The sequence below is a fragment of the Manis pentadactyla genome, chromosome 16 (assembly GCF_030020395.1).
Source record: "Manis pentadactyla isolate mManPen7 chromosome 16, mManPen7.hap1, whole genome shotgun sequence".
Lineage (NCBI taxonomy): Eukaryota > Metazoa > Chordata > Mammalia > Pholidota > Manidae > Manis > Manis pentadactyla.
In genome coordinates, this window is record NC_080034.1 from 14,452,782 (window position 1) to 14,480,272 (window position 27,491).

The window sequence follows — 27,491 nt, forward strand, 5'->3', positions numbered from 1 at the left end:
TACTGAATTTCAAAGCACACACACAAAATAGGTGAGAAATTCTTTTATCGTATTTAGAATCAAAATATCCCTTAAAATATTTACATTTTACAGTAAAAAGGATAGCAAAACACAAGATCATGTACAAGCTTAAGAATTCAAGTTTCTGAAGAGCCAAAAAGGAAAAGGAAAATAATGGCCTACCACGAAGCTGTAGTATATGGTAATAAAGGCCTTCAATGAATGCAGACTAAAGCAATAAATGTACTCCTTGGGCTTCTGATTCTTGATCAAAAACTGCTGAAATAAATGATTAATATAATCTGGTTATGAAGTTGCTTGGCTTTTTGTTGTTCCGCTACAGTTTCTTTAAAAACAGTGCAATTTAAAACAAACTTACAGAGCACACATTACTCTCAAATTAGTCATTATATAAAGGACATTCACTAGAGGCAGGAAATATACTCCATAGTTAACCATATTTAACCATTAAGGAATAAAACTAAAATTTCTAAGTCTTTATTGCATATTAATAAAACAAATCTTTGAATATACAGCAATGTAAAACTTTTAAAAATATTAAATTCCTATAACTAGGGGCAGTTGGTATGAAGGGATGGTGAGCACTGGTACAGAGCACCCTGCAACCAAACACAGTATATTTACTGTTCTGCAAACCACCAATATTTAAAAATTTAAAAGATGGCACAATCCTAGCAGGCAATCATAAAACTTTTAAGATACAACATTTAACAGTTATTTAAATGCAATCTTGAAGTGGCCTGCCAAGTTTACCTTTTGCTTTTAGCTCTGTCAGTGTGGTCCCTGTCTTTGTGGTACCTATCTCTGTCCTTTTCTCCTTCTCTATGCTTACTTTTCTCTCGCTCTTTGTCCTTCTCGTGGTCTTCACTTTTAGGTTTATCTAGTTTCTTGTCTAGACTCCTACTATCTCTGCTTGCTTTTCCGTCTGCTCCTCGATCACCATGTGATAACCGTGCCCTCTCTTTATCTTTGTGCCCTTCCTCCCTGCTTTTTCTGTCTCTGTCTTTGTCTTGGGTTCTGTCTCTGCGTCTATGCCTTTCACATTCTTGTTCCCATTCCTTTTCATGTCGCTCTCTTTTCAAGTGGTGTGAATCACTATAAAATCTCTGGCGATCCCCTTTACCCCTATTAAATGACCTATCCAGTTGCTGTTGATCTTGCCTACCCCAAGGGTCACTATGGCGCCTTTCTGGTCTTCGAATGTCTTTAACCTGGTAAAAATTTTGTGGGCCTATATACCTCGATGTTTGTGAAAGGGGACCCATCATACGTTGCGGCTGACCTGTCATATGAACAACAGGTGGCCAGGGAACCATGGGATTTTGGGCAAAGCCAAAACCTGGAGGGGGAAGTAATGGGGGTGGCAAATGTGGGGGAAATCCAAACATGCTTTGTGGAGGGAAATTAGGAGGCCCTGGAAAAGGAAATCCAGGGGGGCTGGACTTGAGATGCTGAAGGTTGGGTTGCTGCAGCCTCACGGGTGAAAAGTTTGCACTTGTTCTGGGGCTGGAGCTTCTGGAAGTAAAGCTGATGCTCTTAGAAGGAAATTCTGACTGACACTCATTTCCAACTTCAAAATGAGATGCTGCTGCCGATCCTCTCCGAAATGGATGCACAGTTTCAATATTTTGCATTAAAATATCCTCTGGTAAGGACTTTGTTTTTTCTGTTTGAGAATTATGTATGTTTTCTACTGATGGTGAGTTTTGTGCAGCCCCTGAATTATCACCCTGCTGAACACATGAGTTTTTCTCTCCAGAAGTCAAGTTGTCCTCCACATTTACTTGTTCTGTCAAGTGCTCCTTCTGTGCCAGGCCAGGCAGGGTGTGTTTTTCTCCATTCCGGCAATTATCTCCATCTTTGCTCTCTGAAGCAGTCATCTGCTGGCTTCGTCCTGCCGCTTGCCTAGGATCCCTTTTCAGGTTGATAAACTGTGGGGACCTTGCCGTGTTAGCAACAAGGTTTTCACTGCAACCCACATTACCATCTATGTTTCCTTTTCCTGCATTAGATACGCATGGAGAACTAGAATTTGAAGTCTGATTATCTTGCAAATTACTTTCTTGATCTTGTGGTGGCTGCCTTTTTAATGGTCTCTCTTTATTCTCCACAGTTTCCTCTTGTTTTGACTGAATGGATAAATTTGTTAAGAATGCTTCTGTAGAAACATCTGGCGGTTTACCTCTGAGACTAAGACTCGTCAAAGGTCCAGAAGAAATGGAAGAGGACCCCAATACTGGTGTTTCTTCTGCTGAGTTACCTGTAGATTCGGAAAGACTATCTACTTTAACCTTTACGTCCTTGGCTTCACCATCAGTTACTTCCCCTTTATCTATCTTCTCTGCTTTGGGGATGGCTTGCTCATTTATAAATGGAATTTCTTTAAGAGTGTTTTGTTCTGTCGCTGACTGAGCCTGTTCATAAACTTGACCAGTAGTGCCCAAAAGGCTCTGAAGTATATCATCCACAGGAAGAGGTTTATTTGCTAATTCCAGAGTAGAAGGTTGATTTTCCCAACCAATCAATACCCCAGGAAGGAATCTTAAAGGTTTTGGTGGCTCCTGCTTAGCGACTTCCACTAAAGGTTCGACTGCTGTTGGGAGGTCTTCCTGAAGAGTCTGCTGAGGCTTATTTCTCTGCTTGTGTAATACAGTTGTAAAAGAATTGAAAAAGTCATTTTCTTCTTCTGGTGTTTCCTCTGTGGAAACGTCCATTTTACTTTTTTTGTCAGGTGGCAGTGCTACCGGTACACTGTCGGGAGTCTCGGCAGTATGACCAGCAGTGGCGCTGGCAGAGTGCTGCCGCTTCAGTTTCTGACGAATAATTAAGCCCAACAACAGATTAGGTCTATGTAGTTCAAGACCTGTATAAAATACAAGAAATATAAAACAGCTATTTTCAGCCATTGCAGTAAAGGGTTAAGTGTTTGCATCTAGCTTATTACAGCCTATTAAATGGGTGCATGTCCATCAAGTCGGTCTAAATGGCTGGATTCCAGGAATGAAAGCAGCATCAGTTCTTCCACTGTGGTCCCACCTCCCACTTTATTTCGCCCATACTCTATATGAAAATGTATACCTACCAGGTCCATCAAAAGGCACAAGAGGGTGTGGAATTTTATCTGCGGCACCCAAAGGAATGAGGTACATGTCTTTGACCTGCTTCATGTTGTTAGCAGCTACTCCGTAGCGCTTTCTGCTACTGAAGTATGCAAAGAGCAAAGTATAAGAAATTTGATCTTCTTCAGTTACAGGTGTGAAGCGAACCACACAAATTTCCTATTCAAGAAAATAACAAATGGTCATTTAAAATAAACTAAACAATAGCTGAGTTTTAAATACTATTTCTCAATTAGAAATGATCTATTGAATTTTATTACAATGGTTATCAAATAGTATGGTTTACCAACTTAAATGCAGATAAGTATACTAAAAGGAAACAACTCTCAGGAGATCTTTGCTGATCCACTGGTGGGTATGTTTCATATGACAGTGTCCCATAGGAAACTGATCTCAGGGTAATTAATTTGTTCAAGGTGACACACTTATCAGTGGCAGAGAAGATATTTAACTCAAGTCTTTTGATATCTTTATCCTTATTTCCAATGTTATAACTTTCACAGTAGGCTGCCTGTGTTCTCAGCATACTGCAAATTAATAGCATCTACCACCACCACCAAAACAAAGATACACAAAATACCACTGAAAATCCAATTTACAAGGATTGAGTTTAGGAATAAACAGGGCTGGGTAAAAAAAACCTCAAATATACATACACCATAAATTTTGTAATATAATTTTGCTATGTAAAAACTTAGCTGCTTGCCTCTGAGTTCTTGGCTTTGTTTCATATAGAAAAGAGAGTCTCAGTTTGGTATTCATTTGGTAGTACAAAAAATGGATGCATTTTCATGAACGTATATAGTCAAAATGGGGAGAGTCAGATCTACTGCAAAGCCTAAACTGATGCAAAATCCTAGAGAAAACATGTGAATGAGCTGACCTATGGTTGTACTTCTTATAAAAGGTCTGTCATCTAAACTATCCTCTTTTACAGGTAACAATTATCATCTTTCAATCAGTTCAAGAGGGAGGCATACTATAAAGTGTTGGGTGATAACATAGGGGTACATCAAGAGTAATTCCCAAAATGTCCAAGAGTAATACTTACCAATACTTCTCCACGACTTTTGCTGTCATGAGAAAGTGACAGCAAATAAATGCAACTTTTTAATACTATTTCAAAGTTTATTCTGACACTGTATCAGTTTAAACTTTCATCTTAAGATCATTCATTTTGTATTACTTCTAATCTTACGAAAGAGATACAAAATATTAATGTTCCCTTATTTAAGACTTATTGAATGTGTATAATTTGCTAGGTAGTATCATCACTGGGTGAAAAACAATTTCTTCTAATGATTACATTTTCCTGTGTAGTACTCTTCTATGACTTAAAGAAATGATAGAAAATACAGAGAGAGAAAAGAAAAGAGAAATATTATTGTGATAAAGGTTACTAATTATCTCCCAATATCTATTCTCCTCTGGACCTCCTACTACAAAGAGAAGACTATAACATTTAGCTGGGCATATGGCCATCCAGCAGAGATTACATTTCCCAGCCTCCTTAGCAGCTGTATTACATTATATGACTAAGTTCTTGACAACAGAAGTTAGAGGAAGTGAAATGATAACTGCAATTTCCAAGTCTTCCTTTTAAAACAACTGGACACTCTTAATTTTTTTAGAGGAGCCTGGTCCCTGAATGTACAACCAGAGCTGCCAAACTACCCTCGGGAACTGCCCTACCTCAAGTAACAAAACAAAAAAAACCATCTGTATGCTTTCAGCTACTGTATTTCAGGATCTTTTTGTTGCAACAGCTTATTCTATGCCCTAACTAAAATAAAAGCCTATAATCAAATCAAGGCAAAATTCCAGGATGGATCTTAGTACTTACTCTAGAACATTTCCTCCACAGCACTGACAGAATTCACTGAGAAAGCACACCGGAAGGAGAAGAACAAACAAAACCCACAAAAGGAATGCTGAGCTGTTTTGAGCCTTAGCAAATGTCTCTCGTGTAATTTTGTCAAGTATATTATGTAGGTTTACAATTTGTACTGGCTCCCTCCCCAGTGGACCCTGCATAAGAACAATCAGTGGTTTACCCTTCAGTGATTCTCTTACGCCGGTATAATGAAGAAGTTTTTCCTTACCTTGGTTCCTGATGCTTTAATTTTTTCCACATAATCCCAAACTGTCTGAGGGGATATCCTGCCGCCAACTTGAATACTATCTGGTAGATCCTGAGATAAAAAAATGAAGGTGATCAATGTATACAGAATATCTTTATTATAATATTCATAATTCATACAAATTTTTGCTCTAAGACAAATTTGAATTGATAATGAAAAACAAGTAAATAAAAAACTAGGAAATGCATCAAAGGACGTAAGAATGTATAGGGACAGAAAACAGGCTTTATCTCAAATATCAACTCCAAATGACTCAGGTGGGTGTCCAAAATAGAATTTAGAGAGAATCTGAGGTTCTGTCAGTTCTCAGCAGGAAAGACAGGCAGGGGAGAGGGAAGCAGTGGCACGTACACCACACTGGCGATCCAGGAAGAGTACAACAGGTTTCAGTGTCGGGGAAACTGCTTGCTCCCCCCTGCCTCCCCTCCCCTTCCTTTCTGTGGTGGCAGGTGGCAAGGATATGCCTCCACTAGGAACAGCTGGATTTCAGAAGTTACCAAATTTAATTACAGAGCATATTTTTGCACACAATAACATCTGAAAACAGATGACTATACATAAAGTCAATTAAGTACTGTGCAATTAAGAGTATTTAAAAACTTTACTGTTATTCTATTTCCACGAAAATTGAGAAAATCATAAAAAGCATAATTAATTGATATTTAATTCAATTAAGCTTATTTAAATTACTAATTGTCTAAATATTTTATTTGGGACTTTAGTCCCAATCAAATAAGTAGATCCCAAATAAAAATGAGAAAGCAGAGAGTTCTGGAAAGCAACCACACAGAAACTAGCTCGGAAAGGAGAACAACAGCTTTGTTTAACCTCAAAAGGGTTCCATAATTTAGGACTTCATTCATCACCTAAAAGAAGAGTTATCTTTACCATGCACTGATCAACGACTAACTATCTAAACATAAACACATTAGTTCAAAAAGAAGAGTATCACGGGTCCACTTCATTTTTCTTATAAAATCAACATTTCAAAAATATTATTTACCAAGCAAACTATATATAAAAGTAGTAAGTAGTTGTTTAACAGAAAACACAACTGCTGAACAAAGTTATCAACAGATAAGCATCTTTACAATGAGCGAAACTCATTTCAACCTAATACAAAGGAAAATAAAGCTTATGTTAATCTTAAAAATAATGGGCATATGTGTCATTTAGGTTTTTTGAAATACTGGGAAGAATTTTTTTTTTGACTTTTGCCTTTACGTTCAGCAGACTGAGAATGAATAGAAATGGTTACTGTTAAATAAAAGCAAATAGCAAAATATAATTGCAACAAAAATACAGCATTATTATGTGTAATGATTTCCTTCTGCATAAACACAGAAAAATAAAAACTTTCTTCGAGATTGTTTTAAGAAGTCATATTTTCTCATTTATCATATTATTATAATAGTACAGCTGCTTATTTTCCATAAATATTGCAAAATAGTTCCTTCCTATTCCTTCAAGTATAAAACCAACGAAGGTACTAATACAGCAACTATGGTCATTGGTATCATTGGACTGTCAACTAGCTATAAATTTCAACTGAAGTCTGCATCTCCTTCAGAGAAATAGGCAGGTCAGAACTATAGCCATAAAGTGAGAAGTCTTGTTAACAATGAAAAATCTCCCTGATAGGCTAACCTCGAAGGCCTTTAGTATGCCAACCTTTTATGCAAGTCTGTATTTAATGAAAAACTTGGATATCCACGTAGACTCTCATTAATTTTTAATTCTCTGACATAGCGAAGGACATCTTGGAGAGAGTATAGGACACATACATAGCTTTAAAACTTTCAAAGCAGTTTTCTATAGTGCTAAAGCTTCATTTGTGAATTCCTAATTCCATGAATCAATGGTTTATGGATCACTGTCAATAAACATTTATTACCACAAAAAAGAAACATTTTTATTATTTATAATATTATCTTCTTTCCTTGTCTGTTGCTTTCGGAAACATGTAAGTCAACTCAGGTAGAGAAGGAGAGAAAAGTTCACAGTACCTCTGTCAAGTACTCAGGAGAACCAGACACTGGGTAGGCTTTGGTAACAAATTTTGCCACAGAAGGCATGTTGATAAAACCTTTCCAGATGAAATTCAATCGGGCCAGGAAGGTAGACTCAACTTCAACAGTTCCAGGCATCTCTGGACTAAAAAATGACATTAAAAATTTTTCAGCCTAAAGATGAATGCTTCTGAATAAACCCATTTTCTACTTAATCATCAATTATTTCTATTTTAACATGTCAAAAAGGCCAAAAAAAGGCTATTGATTAAAGAGTCTGTTATTTTCACTTTAAAAAATTATACTCATATTTGCATAGTCATGTCTTACAAAATCATCCTTCTTGGTTGGCTTAGGTGGACTAAGGTCCAGAGAACTACAAGCACTTTTTCTCTGATGACCTACCTTCTGCTTCTTGGGAACAAAACAATTATTAGGAGTTTTAAAGTCCCCACACACTCAGATCTCTAAATTAACTTTCAGAGTCTTACTCTTTTATCTTGATTAACTTAGAGTACAGGAAGATACAGTTACTTTCTCAAAAGAAAGGTTCCTAAGAAATATGTCACTTTTTTTGCTTTTGAAGACCTCTAAGTATAATTTGGCAAAGATTTATAATAATTACCATGAAAACTATAAGTAAGAGAAAATTACCGTGGAGCAGGAGAGAATGTTGACTTTGGGGACTCTTGTTTCTCTTCTTCAAAGAATTCAGAGGCCAAAATATTTGAGGTTGAAGTCAATGCATCTGCTATACTTTCTGCTTCATTGTCTGAATGTTTACGAGATACTCCGACAACAACTTTCACTTTTTTTGGAGAAAGATCATCTACAGGTGGTGCCATTCGACCTAATGCCAAAAGACACCAAAACAAACCATTGTTGTAAACTGAGTATAACTTCATCCATTTTCATTTCTAAAGTTATTCAGTTTCCCTCACTGAATTGCCACATAACCATACATTTCCTGGGGTAATTTTTAACTATCATCATTTCTCATACTGTTATATTACACCTCTCTTATTAATGTGAAAAACTGGAAAAGGACGTTAAGCAATTCAGACAAGCTGAAATGAACAATGTAACTAGAAACTAAAATAGATTTCTTGATTTCCTAGCATATTTTTTCCAACTACACTAAATTCCAACAATTTTGAGAAGTAATTTGGAGAACTGAATAAAACCATCTATACTCTACTTCATATTACATGTAGCAGCAGTTCATGACATATATGCACAGTGCAGCATTACTCCGTAAACATGAAAAAAATGTAGTAATGTTTAAAAAATGACATTGGTTTTCGGCTACAGCATCAGGAAGGAAAAAAAATCACTCAAACTTTCTGAAAATAGGTGAATTCTCAAGTAGTATTAAAAAAATGTTTTTGTGTGCAACCATTAAATTTACTGAAATGTTACCTTGGAAATTAAAATAAATAGAAATAACTGAGTACTTATTATTAAGATTTCCCCAAACAAAATAACAAAATACATGTACTTAAACATACTACTGTACCACAGAAAGCTTTCTTTAGGGATAACGTCTGGAAACATTCTGCCATTTAAGTCTTTACCATTGCACAGACTGTAAAATATGTGAACATGCAATTTTGAGAAGACACATGATTATTTTTGTTATAGGAAAACTACTTAGTTTATAATATACTTCATCTAATCTCTAATACAATAATGGAGGGCAGCATATTAACTAACCTGATGCATTCTTCATGTTAATGAACAAGGCATCATTCCTTAGAGTATATTACAATAAAAAATAAAAAATTAAGAGGGGCGGAAGATGGCGGCGTGAGTAGAGCAGCGGAAATCTCCTCCCAAAACAACATATATCTATGAAAATATAACAAAGACAACCCTTCCTAGAATAAAGACCAGAGGACACAGGACAATATCCAGACCACATCCGCACCTGAGAGAACCCAGCGCCTCACGAAGGGGGTAAGATACAAGCCCCGGCCCCGCGGGAGCCGAGCGCCCCTCCCCCCAGCTCCCGGCGGGAGAAGAGCAGGCAGAGCGGGAGGGAGACGGAGCCCAGGGCTGCCGAACACCCAGCCCCAGCCATTCGGGCCAGAGTGCAGGGCCCTCGATACTGGGAAAACAGGGCAGCAAGAACAGTGAGCAGGCACTGGAGGCTGGGCGACTGAGGGCATAAGAAAAGCGCGCGACCATTTTTTTTTTTTTTTGCTTTTTTGCTGTTTTGTTTTGGCGAGCGCTTTTTGGAAGTCTTAAAGGGACAGGGACCCCAATACTAGGGAAACAGGGCAGAAAGACCGGTGAGCAGAGGCCTGAGGCTGGCACCGGAGAATAAAGAAAAACGAACGACCACCTTTTTTTTTTTTTAATTAAAAATTTTTTTTTTTTTTAATTAAAAAAATTTTTTTTCTTGTTTTTTTTTTGTGGTCGTTGTTTTGTTTTGGCGGGTGCTTTTTGGAAGTCTTAAAGGGGCAGGGCGGGTCACTTAATCCAGAGGTAGGGAATCCGGGATCTCTGGGCACTCTAACCCCTGGGCTGCAGGGAGCAGGGAGGCCCCTTACGGAGATAAATAGCCTCCCAGCAGCTCCTGCTCCAACGCGACTCCACCATTTTGGAGTAGCTGCCCGAGCCAGGCCACGCCCACAGCAACAGCGGAGATTAACTCCATAGCAGCAGGGCAGGAAGCAGGAACCCTGTCTGCGCGCAGCTGCGCAGCACAAGCCACTAGAGGCCGCTGTTCTCCCAGGAGAGGAGGGCCACAAACCAACAAGAAAGGAAGTCCTTCCAGCCGTCACTCGTCCCAGTTCTGCAGACTATTCCTATCACCATGAAAAGGCAAAGCTACAGGCAGACAAAGATCACAGAGACAACACCAGAGAAGGAGACAGACCTAACCAGTCTTCCTGACAAAGAATTCAAAATAAGAATCATAAACATGCTGACAGAGATGCAGAGAAATACGCAAGAAAAATGGGATGAAGTCCGGAAAGAGATCACAGATGCCAGAAAGGAGATCGCAGAAATGAAACAAACTCTGGAAGGGTTTATAAGCAGAATGGATAGAATGCAAGAGGCCATTGATGGAATTGAAATCAGAGAACAGGAACGCATAGAAGCTGACATAGAGAGAGACAAAAGGATCTCCAGGAATGAAACAATATTAAGAGAACTGTGTGACCAATCTAAAAGGAACAATATCCGTATTATAGGGGTCCCAGAAGAAGAAGAGAGAGGAAAAGAGATGGAAAGTATCTTAGAAGAAATAATTGCTGAAAACTTCCCCACACTGGGGGAGGAAGTAGTCGAACAGACCACGGAAATACACAGAACCCTCAACAGAAAGGATCCAAGAAGGGCAACACCAAGACACATAATAATTAAAATGGTAAAGATCAAGGACAAGGAAAGAGTGTTAAAGGCAGCTAGAGAGAAAAAGGTCACCTATAAAGGGAAACCCATCAGGCTAACGTCAGATCTCTCAACAGAAACCCTACAGGCCAGAAGAGAATGGCATGATATATTTAATACAATGAAACAGAAGGGCCTTGAACCAAGGATACTGTATCCAGCACGACTATCATTCAAATATGACAGTGGGATTAAACAATTTCCAGACAAACAAAAGCTGAGGGAATTTGCTTCCCACAAACCACCTCTACAGAACATCTTACAGGGACTGCTCTAGATGGGAGCACTCCTAGAAGGAGCACAGCACAAAACACCCAACATATGAAGAATCGAGGAGGAGGAACAAGAAGGGAGAGAAGAAAAGAATCTCCAGACAGTGTATATAACAGCTCAATAAGCGAGCTAAGTTAGGCAGTAAGATACTAAAGAGGCTAACCTTGAACCTTTGGTAACCACGAATTTAAAGCCTGCAATGGCAATAAGTACATATCTTTCAATAGTCACCCTAAATGTTAATGGGTTGAATGCACCAATCAAAAGACACAGAGTAACAGAATGGATAAAAAAGCAAGACCCATCTATATGCTGCTTACAAGAAACTCACCTCAAACCCAAAGACATGTACAGACTAAAAGTCAAGGGATGGAAAAACATATTTCAAGCAAACAACAGTGAGAAGAAAGCAGGGGTTGCAGTACTAATATCAGACAAAATAGACTTCAAAACAAAGAAAGTAACAAGAGATAAAGAAGGACACTACATAATGATAAAGGGCTCAGTCAAACAAGAGGATATAACCATTCTAAATATATATGCACCCAACACAGGAGCACCAGCATATGTGAAACAAATACTAACAGAACTAAAGGGGGATATAGACTGCAATGCATTCATTCTAGGAGACTTCAACACACCACTCACCCCAAAGGATAGATCCACTGGGCAGAAAATAAGTAAGGACACGGAAGCACTGAACAACACAGTAGAGCAGATGGACCTAATAGACATCTATAGAACTCTACATCCAAAAGCAGTGGGATATACATTCTTCTCAAGTGCACATGGAACATTCTCCAGAATAGACCACATACTAGGCCACAAAAAGAGCCTCAGAAAATTCCAAAAAATTGAAATCCTACCAACCAACTTTTCAGACCACAAAGGCATAAAACTAGAAATAAACTGTACAAAGAAAGCAAAGAGGCTCACAAACACATGGAGGCTTAACAACACGCTCCTAAATAATCAATGGATCAATGACCAAATCAAAATGGAGATCCAGCAATATATGGAAACAAATGACAACAACAACACTAAGCCCCAACTTCTGTGGGACACAGCAAAAGCAGTCTTAAGAGGAAAGTATATAGCAATCCAAGCATATTTAAAAAAGGAAGAGCAATCCCAAATGAATGGTCTAATGTCACAATTATCGAAATTGGAAAAAGAAGAACAGATGAGGCCTAAGGTCAGTAGAAGGAGGGACATAATAAAGATCAGAGAAGAAATAAATAAAATTGAGAAGAATAAAACAATAGCAAAAATCAATGAAACCAAGAGCTGGTTCTTCGAGAAAATAAACAAAATAGATAAGCCTCTAGCCAGACTTATTAAGAAGAAAAGAGAGTCAACACAAATCAACAGTATCAGAAACGAGAAAGGAAAAATCACGACGGACCCCACGGAAATGCAAAGAATTATTGGAGAATACTATGAAAACCTATATGCTAACAAGCTGGGAAACCTAGGAGAAATGGACAACTTCCTAGAAAAATATAACCTTCCAAGATTGACCCAGGAAGAAACAGAAAATCTAAACAGACCAGTTACCAGCAACGAAATTGAAGAGGTAATCAAAAAACTTCCAAAGAACAAAACCCCCGGGCCAGATGGATTTACCTCGGAATTTTATCAGACATACAGGGAAGACATAATACCCATTCTCCTTAAAGTTTTCCAAAAAATAGAGGAGGAGGGGATACTCCCAAACTCATTCTATGAAGCTAACATCACCCTAATACCAAAACCAGGCAAAGACCCCACCAAAAAAGAAAACTACAGACCAATATCCCTGATGAACGTAGATGCAAAAATACTCAACAAAATATTAGCAAACCGAATTCAAAAATACATCAAAAGGATCATACACCATGACCAAGTGGGATTCATCCCAGGGATGCAAGGATGGTACAACATTCGAAAGTCCATCAACATCATCCACCACATCAACAAAAAGAAAGACAAAAACCACATGATCATTTCCATAGATGCCGAAAAAGCATTTGACAAAGTTCAACATCCATTCATGTTAAAAACTCTCAGCAAAATGGGAATAGAGGGCAAGTACCTCAACATAATAAAGGCCATCTATGATAAACCCACAGCCAACATTATATTGAACAGCGAGAAGCTGAAAGCATTTCCGCTGAGATCGGGAACTAGACAGGGATGCCCACTCTCTCCACTGTTATTTAACATAGTACTGGAGGTCCTAGCCACGGCAATCAGACAAAATAAAGAAATACAAGGAATCCAGATTGGTAAAGAAGAAGTTAAACTGTCACTATTTGCAGATGACATGATACTGTACATAAAAAACCCTAAAGACTCCACCCCAAAACTACTAGAACTGATATCGGAATACAGCAAAGTTGCAGGATACAAAATCAACACACAGAAATCTGTGGCTTTCCTATATACTAACAATGAACCAACAGAAAGAGAAATCAGGAAAACAACTCCATTCACAATTGCATCAAAAAAAATAAAATACCTAGGAATAACCTAACCAAAGAAGTGAAAGACTTATACTCTGAAAACTACAAGTCACTCTTAAGAGAAATTAAAGGGTACACTAACAGATGAAAACTCATCCCATGCTCGTGGCTAGGAAGAATTAATATCGTTAAAATGGCCATCCTGCCCAAAGCAATATACAGATTTGATGCAATCCCTATGAAACTACCAGCAACATTCTTCAATGAAATGGAACAAATAATTCAAAAATTCATATGGAACCACCAAAGACCCCGAATAGCCAAAGCAATCCTGAGAAAGAAGAATAAAGTAGGGGGGGATCTCACTCCCCAACTTCAAGCTCTACTATAAAGCCATAGTAATCAAGACAATTTGGTACTGGCACAAGAGCAGAGCCACAGACCAATGGAACAGACTAGAGAATCCAGACATTAACCCAGACATATATGGTCAATTAATATTTGATAAAGGAGCTATGGACATACAATGGCAAAATGACAGTCTCTTCAACAGGTGGTGCTGGCAAAACTGGACAACTACATGTAGGAGAATGAAACTGGACCATTGTCTAACCCCATATACAAAAGTAAACTCAAAATGGATCAAAGACCTGAATGTAAGCCATGAAACCATTAAACTCTTGGAAGAAAACATAGGCACAAACCTCTTAGACATAAACATGAGTGACCTCTTCTTGAACATATCTCCCCGGGCAAGGAAAACAACAGCAAAAATGAGTAAGTGGGACTATATTAAGCTGAAAAGCTTCTGTACAGCAAAAGACACCATCAATAGAACAAGAAGGATCCCTACAGTATGGGAGAATATATTTGAAAATGACACATCCGATAAAGGCTTGACGTCCAGAATATATAAGGAGCTCTCACGCCTCAACAAACAAAAAACAAATAACCCAATTAAAAAATGGGCAGAGGAACTGAACAGACAGTTCTCCAAAAAAGAAATACAGATGGCCAACAGACACATGAAAAGATGCTCCACATCGCTAATTATCAGAGAAATGCAAATTAAAACTACAATGAGGTATCACCTCACACCAGTAAGGATGGCTGCCATCCAAAAGACAAACAACAACAAATGTTGGCGAGGCTGTGGAGAAAGGGGAACCCTCCTACACTGCTGGTGGGAATGTAAGTTAGTTCAACCATTGTGGAAAGCAGTATGGAGGTACATCAAAATGCTCAAAACAGACTGACCATTTGACCCAGGAATTCCACTCCTAGGAATTTACCCTAAGAACGCAGCAATCAAGTTTGAGAAAGACAGATGCACCCCTATGTTTATTGCAGCACTATTTACAATAGCCAAGAATTGGAAGCAACCTAAATGTCCATCAATAGATGAATGGATAAAGAAGAAGTGGTACATATACACAATGGAATACTACTCAGCCATAAGAAAAGGGCAAATCCAATCATTTGCAGCAACATGGATGGAGCTGGAGGGTATTATGCTCAGTGAAACAAGCCAAGCGGAGAAAGAGAAATACCAAATGATTTCACTTATCTGTGGAATATAAGAACAAAGGAAAAACTGAAGGAACAAAACAGCAGCAGAATCACAGAACTCAAGAATGGACTAACAGGTACCAAAGGGAAAGGGACTGGGGAGGATGGGTGGGTAGGGAGGGATAAGGGGGGGAGAAGTAGGGGGGTATTAAGATTAACATGCATGGGGGGGTAGGAGAAAAGGGAGGGCTGTACAACACAGAGAAGGCAAGTAGTGATTCTACAACATTTTGCTATGCTGATGGACAGTGACTGTAAAGGGGTTTATAGGGGAGAGCCTAGTAAACATAATATTCGTCATGTAAGTGTAGATTAGTGATAGAAAAAAAAAAAAAAAAAAAAGGGCAGTTTCTGTGTGGTAACCTCCAACGAGTTCTACAGAAGGGTATAAAGGGCATATAAAAGTGTAGGCAAAGGGTCTGTTTGTGTTTATACAGAGGATCAAAGCCTAATTTGGCTACCCCGAAAATGAACTAAGATACGATATGAAAAAGAACTTCCAACATCAGCACTCTCTGGAAGACTCATGACAGAAGATGATCAGCAAAAAAAAAACCCCAACAAAGATCCACGCACTGCCACAGGTATAGATGCACTCATCCCACCAGTTCCTGGACTTGCCATGGGAATGATGAAGGAGATATCTAAGCTGGCCTGTGCATACAGTAAAACAACAAAATTGGACTGGATCTATACTGTTGGAACTCAACCAAGAATTTGGAGAAGTGCAAATTGTAGCGCTCCAAAGTCTTACAACTACAAACTATTTACTGTTAAAAGAACATATGGCATGTGAACAATCCCCAGGAATGGGTTGTTTTAATTTGTCTGATTTCTCTCAGACTGTTCAAGTTCAGTTGGACAATATCCACCATATCATAGATTTCACAAATCATTCACAAATGCGTAAGGTGCCTAACTGGTTTTCTTGATTTCACTGCAGATGGCTGGTAATTACAGATATGCTTTGGTTATGTAACTATACTCCTATTATGTTAATGTGTGTGTGCAATTTAAGTAGTAGCTTAAAACCTGTACATGCTGAAGTTACTCTACAAGAAGATATATCAAAGAAATAATCAATCTTCCCATGTTTTTTCCGCCTGCTACTTCTATAGCTTTTCTTCTTCCTTCCTAATTACAACCCTTAAATAGAATTCGTGACTCATATCAAATTTACCGAGTATCATAATTCTTCCAAGTGGTAAAGATACCTCAAGACAAATGCTGGGCATAGAAGTCACAGGGCATAAATATGCAAAGAAGTAAAAAGCTAACTTTTTCAAACAATAAGGCTTCTCTCTCACTTACCAACTTCACATTTCCCTGTATGGCCCCGGAAGATGACTGGTTAGCCAGAGACGGGTAAGATTCCTCAAGGGAGGAACAACCTAAGACAGGCACAGTCACAGGGGGGCCATCAGGTGAGAAATTGGGGATCAACAGAGGTGAGGCTTAGAACCTCACCCCCCCGTTGTGAGAGAAATGTTCTGCATACGTGGATGTTTTATTGCCCTGGTCTAGCTCGGATTAACACATAGTCTACAGGCACACACCTGATCATCTACATGTGCTCTCTTACAACACTAAACTATGTTTTCTACCTTTATCTTGTATCTACCTACCACTTCAGCATTTTATTAAAAATAATAATAATAAAGAGAGAAAGTGGTATCCACATATAAATCAAGTATAAAAACCAAATGAGTATTCATATTTGAACTGACTGTTTAGAGTTCATAATGCATGAGCAAAACCGAAAGTTTCTGTGATGACTGCCCTTGTACTGTTCACTATGTAACTTATTCATTATGTAAGAATTTGTTCTACATGTAAAAACTTGTTTGTTATGCCTCAGAAGATTGGAGACTGACAAAAATTAGGCTTGGGGTGGATTAATGATTGTGCATTGAGCATTGACTCCCCTATACAGAATTTTATTGTCGTTAACAACCATTTGATCAATAAATATGAGAGATGCCCTCACAAAAAAAGAAAAAAAAAAAAAAAAAAAAAAGGACAGACTTCCAATGGTAAAATAAATTAGTAACCGGGATGTAATGTATAGCATAAGGAATATAGTCAAGATATTGTAACAGCCTGGTAGGGTGATAGCTGGAACCTAGAATTATGTATATAAATGTTCTACCACTGTGTTGTACACTTGAAACTCATGTAATGTAATACTGTGTGTCAACTACCCTTCAATAAAAAATAATTATTTAAAAATAAATAAATAAATAAATAAAAATAATAAAAAATTAAGAGCCACATCTCCAGACGTTTAAAAAAAAACTCTTGATAACCCATCTTTACCAATAAACTAAATATAAACTCTTCCTTAACACATCGTCATTCTCAAGCTTTAAATCCAACCATATATAACCTGAGTATCTCAAAACTGGCAGTTACTTTACCAATTCTACCACTCTAAATTATCTTCATCTCTCACTTAAACTAGTGTTAAGGGCCTCCTATCTAGTTTCCCTCCATCTTCTCTTGGCTTCCACTGTAATCTTCACGCAGAGAGAGAGAGATCTTCGTAAAATTCAAACCTGATCATGTTCTTCTCCTGCTAAAAACCTTCTAATCACTATCCACTGCTCTTAGATGAAAGACCAAAATCTTTATGGTGACCTACAAAAGCAGATCTCAAACTTTTTTATCATGATCTGTAAAGTAGTATTTTATATCATGGTTCACTTAGACACACACACACACCCCATGTGTGTGCATCTATGGATATATGTATTTTTTTGTTATATATAAAGAACTAGAACTAAAGTTTCACAAAAATCATAGTTATCTTTATAAGTGCAATTTGTAGTTATTTTCCATTCTGTGTTTGTTTTTGAAATGCTAGTAACTACTTACTGAATTGATTTCCCTACCATTAATAAATCACAATCTGAAATTTAAAAGGCAATGGCTTTAAGATACTGCAAAATCTGATCTCTAAATATCTCTTCAAACACATCATGGGCCTCTCGCTCCTCTTCTTGAATTCAATTCAGATGCATGCCATTCCCAGTACTTAGAATGGTCTCTCTTTGCAGGCATACTTCTCAGCCTTCATGTCTCAGCTTAGATGTCAATTCCTCAGCCAAACCCCCCTAACCTCCCAGTCTAGGATAGGTTTTTCCTGATAGCTAAATACATTTATAACAACTGCACTTTTGTAACTCAAATCATTGACTGCCTGTCTTTCTCACTAGACTACTGTTTCTAGTAAAAGTCTGAATAACAACTGACCTTTCACCACATATTCCGTGAAAACTTAATAAATATTTATTGAATGAATGACCAAAGATAAGAATACTAGAGAAAAGGTAATTTCTGAGATGTTTCATTTGTTATATAAATAATAAAACATGAATGCTATTCACTCTCTCATTTAGTAAATCACAATTGCTCACCGTTTCTGGCATCTGTTCTCACGCTTACATTCTAGTCATTTGACCCTGGGGTTGGTAAGTTCAGATCTATCTATATGATACAATTAATCCTAGATAGTAAACTACACTAGTGTCAAACTGTATCTCACCACTGAAGATCAGTCATGTAAAACATATGCTACTCCTAAAAGGAAGTGAGTGGGTGGGTGCCTCACCACCAGTACAGGGAAAACAGAAACCTATTTAAATTACAAATACAAGTATCCCCCTTTCAAAATGAAAGCACCATTTCAGGAAGAAAGATTTCCAATTACCTATGCAAATTTTGCAGTTAAGATCAAACAGATGTTGTCTGTGTTGACTTGTGGTATCTTTAGACATGGAGTCAATCTCTTCTTTTTGCTTTTCAGATCCTTCCGTCTTCTCCAATGACTTATTAGCTGTAGGTTCCTAACAGAAATGAGGGTAAAAATTCATTTCAGCAGATAAAATTTGGCCTCAGTTATTAAAATCAACTTATATTTCAAGCTGATTTCTTCAAAATGGAATTGTTCCATTCATAGGTTGTTTTTTACTATTTCTTTAAAAAAATAAATGCTCATTCTTCAAAGCCCCTAACAAGAGTTCATATATTTTCCTAAGTCATATCTGAAAATAAGCAAAGCTGTACCAGCTCTCAAACTACAGTCTGCCTAAGAAGCACCTACAGATTTTCAGGCCTACTACGGAATTCACTAGGCCATAGTGACCCCAGAAATCTACATTTAACAAGTGTCCAACAGGTGCCTGGGATGCACAACAGAGAAACAACATTCTGAACACTCTCAAAAACCATTAAATCCATAAAATAGGCTACTTTAAATGTAACTCTTCTTTCTGCTTTAAGAAACATTAGGCAAATGTTTTCTGAATCTTCATGTGAGCACTATAAAACATGACATTGGTATCATTTTTACCTGAATCTCCATGGCTGCTTCCTGCTCTTTCATTGGAGCATCACTCTCAATTTCTATTTCACCTTTATGAGTTATTTTTGTGATTGGTCGTCTTTCCACTTCTCGCTGCTCTTTCTCAATCATCTCTATGGTCTAATAGGAAATATTTTAAAGAAATGCTTCACAATTAAAAACAGGTATTTCCAAATGCACAACTTTAAATAATAAGTTTACCTAAAAATAAAAGCATCATCACAGATAATTGTTAATCTTTAGGTGGTCTCTCAAACAACACACATACACTGAGCAATTATGAATTCCAGAGATTGTATAAGTGCTGGGATTGTAAGAATTGGACCCTGTATCTCTGCCTTGAGAAGGTAACACATATATTATTAAGCAGAGGCAACTGAAGTACAGTGTAATTTGCAAAGTGATGAAACACGCTGTTTATATTTAAAATCTGCTTTCTGATTTAGTATTTTAGAAGCTGTCCCAGAGAAATCATAACTCTCCTACTCTTAGATTCCTAGGTAGGTGTTCTAACATACCATCCCCCACAACAGCAGTTTACTCAAACACCAAAAATTATCAGGTAGTCCCCTATCTATTGTCTCCTGTCTGAGCAAATTTTGTGGCAAGAGTAATTTACAATTGAACAAGCACAGCAGCAAAACGTAGTAATTAAGCAAGTATACCAAGACCCAGTAACAGGTCACTCAGAATGCAATGGATTAAGGAAGGTAAGATGGGTCTGGTCATTTGTCTTGCCTTTTTTAGTGCATTATCATCCTTTAAAGAAAGTAATCAGATGAATGACCTAAAGAAAGAACAAGGTGGCCTCAGATAGTACTTCCTGCCACAGTTTCAAAGCAGGAGAGAGGCATTTGCATTATTTGGAATATGGAGGAAGAGAAGAGGTGACACTACCTTCAAAAGGGGAGAAATTACACAGGGCAAAAAGAGGAGAAATTACATAGGGCAAAAGTGAATAAATATGTGAATAAGTATGTCAATTCAAGGACTTTGCACTTCAAATTAGATTTGGGAGAAGATTTACATAAAGGCTAAATGCCTAAGAGGCAACAAAGTATTATGAAGAAAAGAATTAGGCAAATCATGTGGAGTTAATATGCACTATAAATAACCAGTATTTTTTAGAATAAAGGGCTAATCTTCTGGAGCCCTTTTTTGGTAGTAAAAATAGTGGATAATGTTGCTTCTTCACAATAACTCTAAGTCACCATCTTTAAAGGTATTTTAAGTTCACAACCTCCAAATGAAAATTCTTGGTATTGGCGACTTACAAATTTTTAGTTTTAAAAATGCAGTATGCTGCACATACTACCTATATTACATAACACTCCAATTAAATATGGGACAGTGCTAGTTAATTAAATACGTAATATTCTGTGAATATTAACATTCATACATGATTTGGGTCAGGTTATATCAATAAATTTGTTATAAAAACTTTTTCAGAGCTTTTGGTATTTGAAACTTTGAGTAGTAAGGGATTATAAACATAGAAAATTTTCATTCTGACTTAATCTGGCTCTACAAATGACTGATATCCATAATAATTTCAAACCGTGCTTCTGAAAAGTGCACATGTGATTAAGATGCATCTATTTGCCCATCCTTCAGATTCATATAACAAAATTTAATAACAAAACACAAGGCAATTGTGTAACCTGATAACTGAACAAAATGAGAAAAAAGCAGCAGAGATCAGGAAAAACAGAAGATGGAATTTAAGAACTAGGTTACTGGAGGATAAGTAACTGCAGCAGCATGGAACAGAAGGTATGTGTAACTGTGCTCTGAGGTGAATTAACTCTGTGTGTATAACTGTTCCCCTAAGGCTAAAAAACACCAGTTTGTTACAGTCAAACACATATTTATAATCTTACATGTCTGTTTTCTCTTCGTCTCCAGGCAGCCAACTCTTTAGAAGCTAGTTCTTCTGGGCTCATTCTTATAAGATGATCAGGGGTTACTTCTCCCTTCAGGACTTTTTTAAATAGTATCTGGTGGTATTTTAAAATGGGAAGGAGAGAAAAACATTTTTAAAAGAATGAGGAGTACTGCATAGAAACCTGTAATAAAGATCCAATTTTGAAACCTGATTTACAAATATTTAATGATTTTATTTACCTACTACAAAGAGAATAAATGACATCATTGTATTCTAGGAACTTATCATCTAAGGCAGCAAAATACACATTTCATATAAAAATAAGCACACAGTGGAGAAGGAGAACCATGTGCAGCAGAACCATCACAACGCCTATCCACAAGTTGTATCAGGACTCTGTCCCAGAGTCTTCCAGGGACACACACTGCCGTACAGCCAACCTATAGTAGAGATACCGCATTAAAGAACTTCACTGAATGCGACGTCTAAGATTTCATGTTTAAATCCTAACAGGCTTGGAAGGGACTCAGGAGCAAAGAACCAACTGCAAGAAAGAAACCTAAAGGGAGTAAGTATTTCCTTGCTGAAGAAAAATTTCCAGATTACATAATTTAAGAACTATAAGATTCCCTGGACCACGATGGCAGATTGTACAATGTAGATTTTTCTTAAGTAACTGTTGGTATGCTTCAAGAAAATACCTCACATCACCTACTATAGCAAATATCATATAAACTGACAAATGGGTATCACTTATGTGAAATCTTTATAAAACTTTAGCAAATACGCAAGGAGTTTGCGTCTACCCCACATACATAGCTTTTTGATTTCCTCTAAGACACACACACATAGCTTTTCGAAGACCCAAACAAGAAATACCAGGTAAAGATTAGAGTTCAATTAATGTCTACTTCACTGCTAAAAGATACTCAAAACTAAAACGTTATTTAAACAAAAATGTTTTAGATTTTATCAAAATAATTAATTTTCTTTAGCTTAATTCCTAGATTGAAATCAAAAGTATTCATATAATGTTACGAATTTTGGTTTAACAGTTTTTGAAAAATAAATATGAATTAATTTTAAAAAACTGGATTCAACAAGGGACATAAAGGAACAAAAATCACATAAATCAGGCTAAGACAGGTTTAGTATTTTATATTTTAATAGGCTCACTGTAAAACACTAGTCACCACTATGCAGAATTTATAGCTCTGCTCAGTAGCAAAAGACTTTATTAAAATTATATAGTCTCACCCCAAAAAGTAAATTATAGACCTATTATATTACAATCTTAAATCATTATGTATTCAGAAAAATTAGAAGCATAAGTATCTACAGACACGAACAAAACATACTTACATTGTTTTTAGGATCTTTCAGATTGAACATCAAACTTCTGTATTTGTTCTTATATTTAGCATCTGTGTCCCGAAAAAAACAGAAAAGCTCTTTCTCAATTTTTGTGGCAACTTTTGCTGCCTTTTCCTCTGGTACCTTCAAATTTGAGTCTGTAAGTCTTAAAATCAGAATAATTCAATTATTTTTTAAACACACAAAGCATACATTATTCAATCTTCGGTAATAAAAATGTGTTACCTTTTCATAAGAATGTCTTTGAGAGAGTGCCTGACACTTTGTCTGATCTGATCTGCAGAAGGCTTAGACGTAGAAGCAGCAGGAGGATGCACATTAAGCGCTCCCTTTTCAGTTTTCTTCTTTTTTATCTCTTGCGCACCTAATTTAAATAAGTAACAAAACTCACTACATTTTTTTAAATCTTCCTTTTTAATGCATAATGTAAGTTTATAAACAAAACTGAATGATTTAAAATCACTATTAAGAAATTAGATCAGATGTCCATCAAGTAGATGAATGGATAAAGAAGATATGGTACATATACACAACGGAATACTATTCAGCCATAAGAAAGAAACAAATCCTACCACTTGCAACAACATGGATGGAGCTGGAGGGTATTATGCTCAATGAAATAAGTCAGGCGGAGACAGACAAGTATAAAATGATTTCCCTCATTTGTGGAGTATAACAACAAAGCATAACTGAAGGAACGAAACAGCAGCAGACTCACAGACTCCAAGAAGGGACTAGTGGTTACTAAAGGGGAGGGTGAGGGAGGGCAGGTGGGGAGGGAGAAGGGGATTGTGGGGTATCATGATTGGTGCACATGGTGTGTGTGGGGTCACGGAGAAGACAGTGTAGCTCAGAGAAGACAAATAGGGACTCTGTGGCATCTTACTACACTGATGGACAGTGACTACAATGGGGTATGGGGAGGGACTTGATAATAAGGGTGAATGTAATAACCACATTGTTTTTCTTGTGAAACCTTCCTAAGAGTGTATATCAATGATATCTTAATAAAAAAAAAGAAATTAGATCAGAACCCATATTCATACTGAAATATTCCCAACATTGAAATTCTAATCTGTGTACTGTGACAGATGTTAACTAGACTTACTGTGCTGATCACTTCACAATACATGTAAATATCAAGTCATTATGTGCTACCCCTAATTTATTATAACTATACTTCAATAAAAAAGAAATTTGAGTTTAAATGAATTTTAATTACAAATTAAGTGATTAAGTGGCCCTAAAGCTATTAAATTATATACCTTTTTCCCACCTTAGATGATTTTTACAGCTACTTTTAAAATATACATATATACATTAACTTTTAAAAACCTATTAAAATTTCAATCTGAACTTATTGGGTGAGCAGATAATTTAATAATCTTACTTGTACTGCAAATTGATAAATCTCTTCTGGTTTTAAAACAATGCCTTATAGTGTTACTTTGAATGTTATCCTTTTCAAATTATTTTTCATTCTATCCTTACTAATTCATGCACATCTCTAAAATCTCAATGTGAAACATCCTACCTCTCTGACCTCCTGTGATACCCGCTTATTTATTCTAGAATCTCCTCATTCCAACAATTCTTAAATCTATCATTTTTGCCATTTATGTCCTCAGTTTTCCATATCCAACTATGATCAGACAGTCCCCTGCACACTTAACACCTTTATTCTCTCTCCTTCAAACATCTGCTTTGGCAAAACCCCAACCCTAGTGAAAGTGAACTTTTATCCTTCACCCTGTAAACAGCCTGCAAACAGCAAAAGGAAACAGGAGAAAAATAAGCAATGGTGCTTACAGATCCCCCTTTAAATTTATAAACACAAATTCCAAGTAGATAACTCAATCTGCTGCCCTAATCATATTTAATTTTCCTAGGAAATCTGCCCCCTGCTTTCCAAAACATGTATTTTACACTGTCTTCTCTCTTCTCAAACCAACAGTACCTCCTTCAACAAATTCAACATTTGATTTTCACACTTCATATTTCACTGACAAAACAGGAAAATGTCAGCTATGTCTTCCCATCACAAAATCTACTGACCTACCTCACCTGTGCTCCTCCTCGTCCATTTAATCTCCCTACTGTTACAGGGGAAGAGCTGTCCTTTTCTAGGACCACCTACTCTATGTGAATCCCATCCCCTCCTGTCTTTTCAAGGATTTTGAACGTCAACTACCACCTTTCTCCTATATTATCAAATTATTTCTAACAGAATAGGATTGTTCCTATTAATCTTACAAACATGCTATAAAATCTATTTTTTAAAAATCCTTGATTTCACATCCATCTCTAGTTATACCACTTCAGTTCCCTTTAACAGCAAAATTTCTTAAAGGTATTAACCACAGTATCTCAATTCCTCAGTTTCCATTCTTTCAGAAGCCACAACAATTGACTTTTGTCCCCACTGCTCCACCAAAATCATTCTAGCCCAAGTCACAAATATCTCCGTTTTACTAACTCACATATTTTGTTAAATCTGTGTTCGTCTTATTACAAAGCTGGACAGCATCTGGCAGTCGATCCTTCCCTCCTTCTTGAATCTTTATCTGGCTTCCAGGCCACCAGAGTCTCTTGTTCTTTTACTTACTGGCCACCTTTCAGTCTGCTTTCGCTGGATCCTCTCTCTTCTTCCCGACTTCTAAATGCTGATACGCCACAAGGGCTCTGCTTCTGCCTCTTCATTATCGAACTCCCCCTGTACCTTTTTATATCTAAGTCCATGATTTCAAATAACAACTACAGACCGATAAATCCCAAATTTTAATGCCAACGCCCAAAGTCTTAGCTCTCAGCTCCAGACTCATCAGTTAAAGGTTTACTCAAACACCTCCACTTAGATGGAGATATCTAACAGGCATCTCAAAGTTAAAATACCTAAAACATAATTTTTTAATTTTCCTCCTCAAATCATCTTCTCTTTTTCATCACAGTAAATAGCATCAACCCTTATTTTAATCATCTGCTAAGTCCCCTTCCTTCACCTACCTATATCTAATCCATCAGCAAATTCTACCAACTCTACTATAAAATATACATGAATCTGACCACTTCTCATTACCTCCACTGTACCTCAGGTTCCAAGCTAACATTTCTTGCCTAGGACACTGTTGTAGATTCCTAACTGTTCTACCTTTCATCTCACCTATCTTCCCACAGTTCAATTTCCACAGAAAAATACAGAGTGATCCATCATTACCTTGTACAAAAATCCTCTAAACGTTTCCCATTACATTCAGAATAAAATATAAAGTCTGTCATAGCTTCAAAGTTCCTATATAATTTTCTCTGAACTCATCTTCTACCACCATTCTATCCCTCCCTATTACCTTCTAATTACTCAGCAGTGGTTTTCTTGCTCCTCAAATGCCAAGCTTGTTTCTCCCTCAAAGCCTCCAACTTGGCTATGTCCCCTACCTACATCCTCCAAAACATCTCCACAGCCCTTCAAATCCAACGTCACAAGTTACCGCCTCCATTCAATCTAAAACAAACTCCCATTATCCTTGACTATGACTGTATCCAAGTACTCTACTTTTCTCTCACAGTACTTAAGCATACCATTTTCTTATTTGTCTACTTATTATCTGTCTTCTCCCATGTATTTAAGTGCCATGAAGGCACTGGCCTTACCTTAAGTTTATTAGTACTTCCCCAGAATTTAGAGCAATAGTTTTTAATTTCAAGAAAGACCAATCACCCAGACTATATATATGGCCATTAAAATGTTAAAAAATTTTAAATTTCCCTAAATATCCTAATTGATAGTATATGAACTAAAATATAAATTTATTCATATATAATAATTTCTATTAATCTTACTACCTGGTTTTGAAGCTTTTTCTCCTGTGAAAATAATAGTTGTAGACTCTTTTGGCATTTTTTCATTTTTTTCTTCTGAAGATCTCCGAGGTAAAATTGGTTGTCCCATCTTTCGAAGAGGAGCTAGCTGCCATTTTTTTATTTCACTATCTCTACAGTCTGATGAGTTTTTGCCTTCACCAGATTCCTAGAAAAAATAGTATTTAATTCATCACAATGAAAACTACTAAACTATCTTTAAATATAAGCAAGCCTCAAGCATATGTGGATAAAAAAATTAAACCTAATTGGTACTACAACCTATTAAGATATCAAACATACTCTTATTCTCTAGCCCAGTAACTGTCTCAAGTTTTTAAGATGTACAAAAATAACTCAATTATTAGCAAAATGAAATTCACCCTTATAGTCAAAATCCATTTGTTAAGTGCCTGTTTTCTGCAGAACACATAAAAGGAGAACTAAATATAAATACTTAATCATGTTCCCAATATTAGAGAGAAAACAAGAGTTCTATTAGGTGGCTATAGGTATGTTTTGAAAAAGGAGGGAGAAATTGTGCAGTAATTAGTATCTGTATTTTTCACTATTTTCTAAAGCAAATTAAGCCACATTCATCTATAATAAATGTATTAATTAAATCCTCAGTGTACCTACTAGCATTTTAAATTTCTGTAAAGTAGGATAAACCTGCTACTCTCACTCCACAAAAAACTACTAATGAAACCAGAATTCTGAGACCCTTGAGAGTAATTAATCACATCATACTAGTGTTTGAAAAACAGAAAACTGTGTATAGACATATAACCATAGGTTTTAAGAAGACAGTACCTATAAAAAACTGATTTTCTCTAGACTAGAAATCTTCTAATTTTGTATTTGCTTGTTTATTTTCTACCTCCCCAACTAGACTTACTTAAGAGAAGGAACATATTTAGGACCTCAATAAATGATTTAAACCTAAAATCTAGCGATAAGAAGTGATATATAAAAAAGCAGATTTCATAAACTACCATTAGACAATTTCAAATAAGAACCAATAGTTTATCATCAAAAA

The 27,491-nt window shown here is 36.8% G+C and overlaps 1 protein-coding gene across 5 annotated transcripts in view; it reads right to left on the bottom strand.

Moving 5' to 3' along the window:
• Positions 1-28: 28 nt before the first annotated feature.
• Positions 29-27,491, bottom strand: part of PHF3 (PHD finger protein 3) — an 84,758-nt gene continuing 57,295 nt past the window's right edge. For all 5 annotated transcript variants that reach the window (XM_036916259.2, XM_036916261.2, XM_036916260.2 and 2 more), the window contains 11 exons: positions 26,438-26,621; positions 22,823-22,961; positions 22,586-22,742; positions 21,219-21,335; positions 19,327-19,458; positions 18,685-18,820; positions 7,945-8,140; positions 7,288-7,435; positions 5,243-5,332; positions 3,104-3,299; positions 29-2,884 (listed from right to left, as the gene is read on the bottom strand). In XM_036916259.2, the coding sequence (XP_036772154.2) occupies positions 771-2,884; positions 3,104-3,299; positions 5,243-5,332; positions 7,288-7,435; positions 7,945-8,140; positions 18,685-18,820; positions 19,327-19,458; positions 21,219-21,335; positions 22,586-22,742; positions 22,823-22,961; positions 26,438-26,621 (3,609 nt within the window). In that variant the 3' untranslated portion in view covers positions 29-770. The remainder of the gene's footprint in view (positions 2,885-3,103; positions 3,300-5,242; positions 5,333-7,287; positions 7,436-7,944; positions 8,141-18,684; positions 18,821-19,326; positions 19,459-21,218; positions 21,336-22,585; positions 22,743-22,822; positions 22,962-26,437; positions 26,622-27,491) is intronic.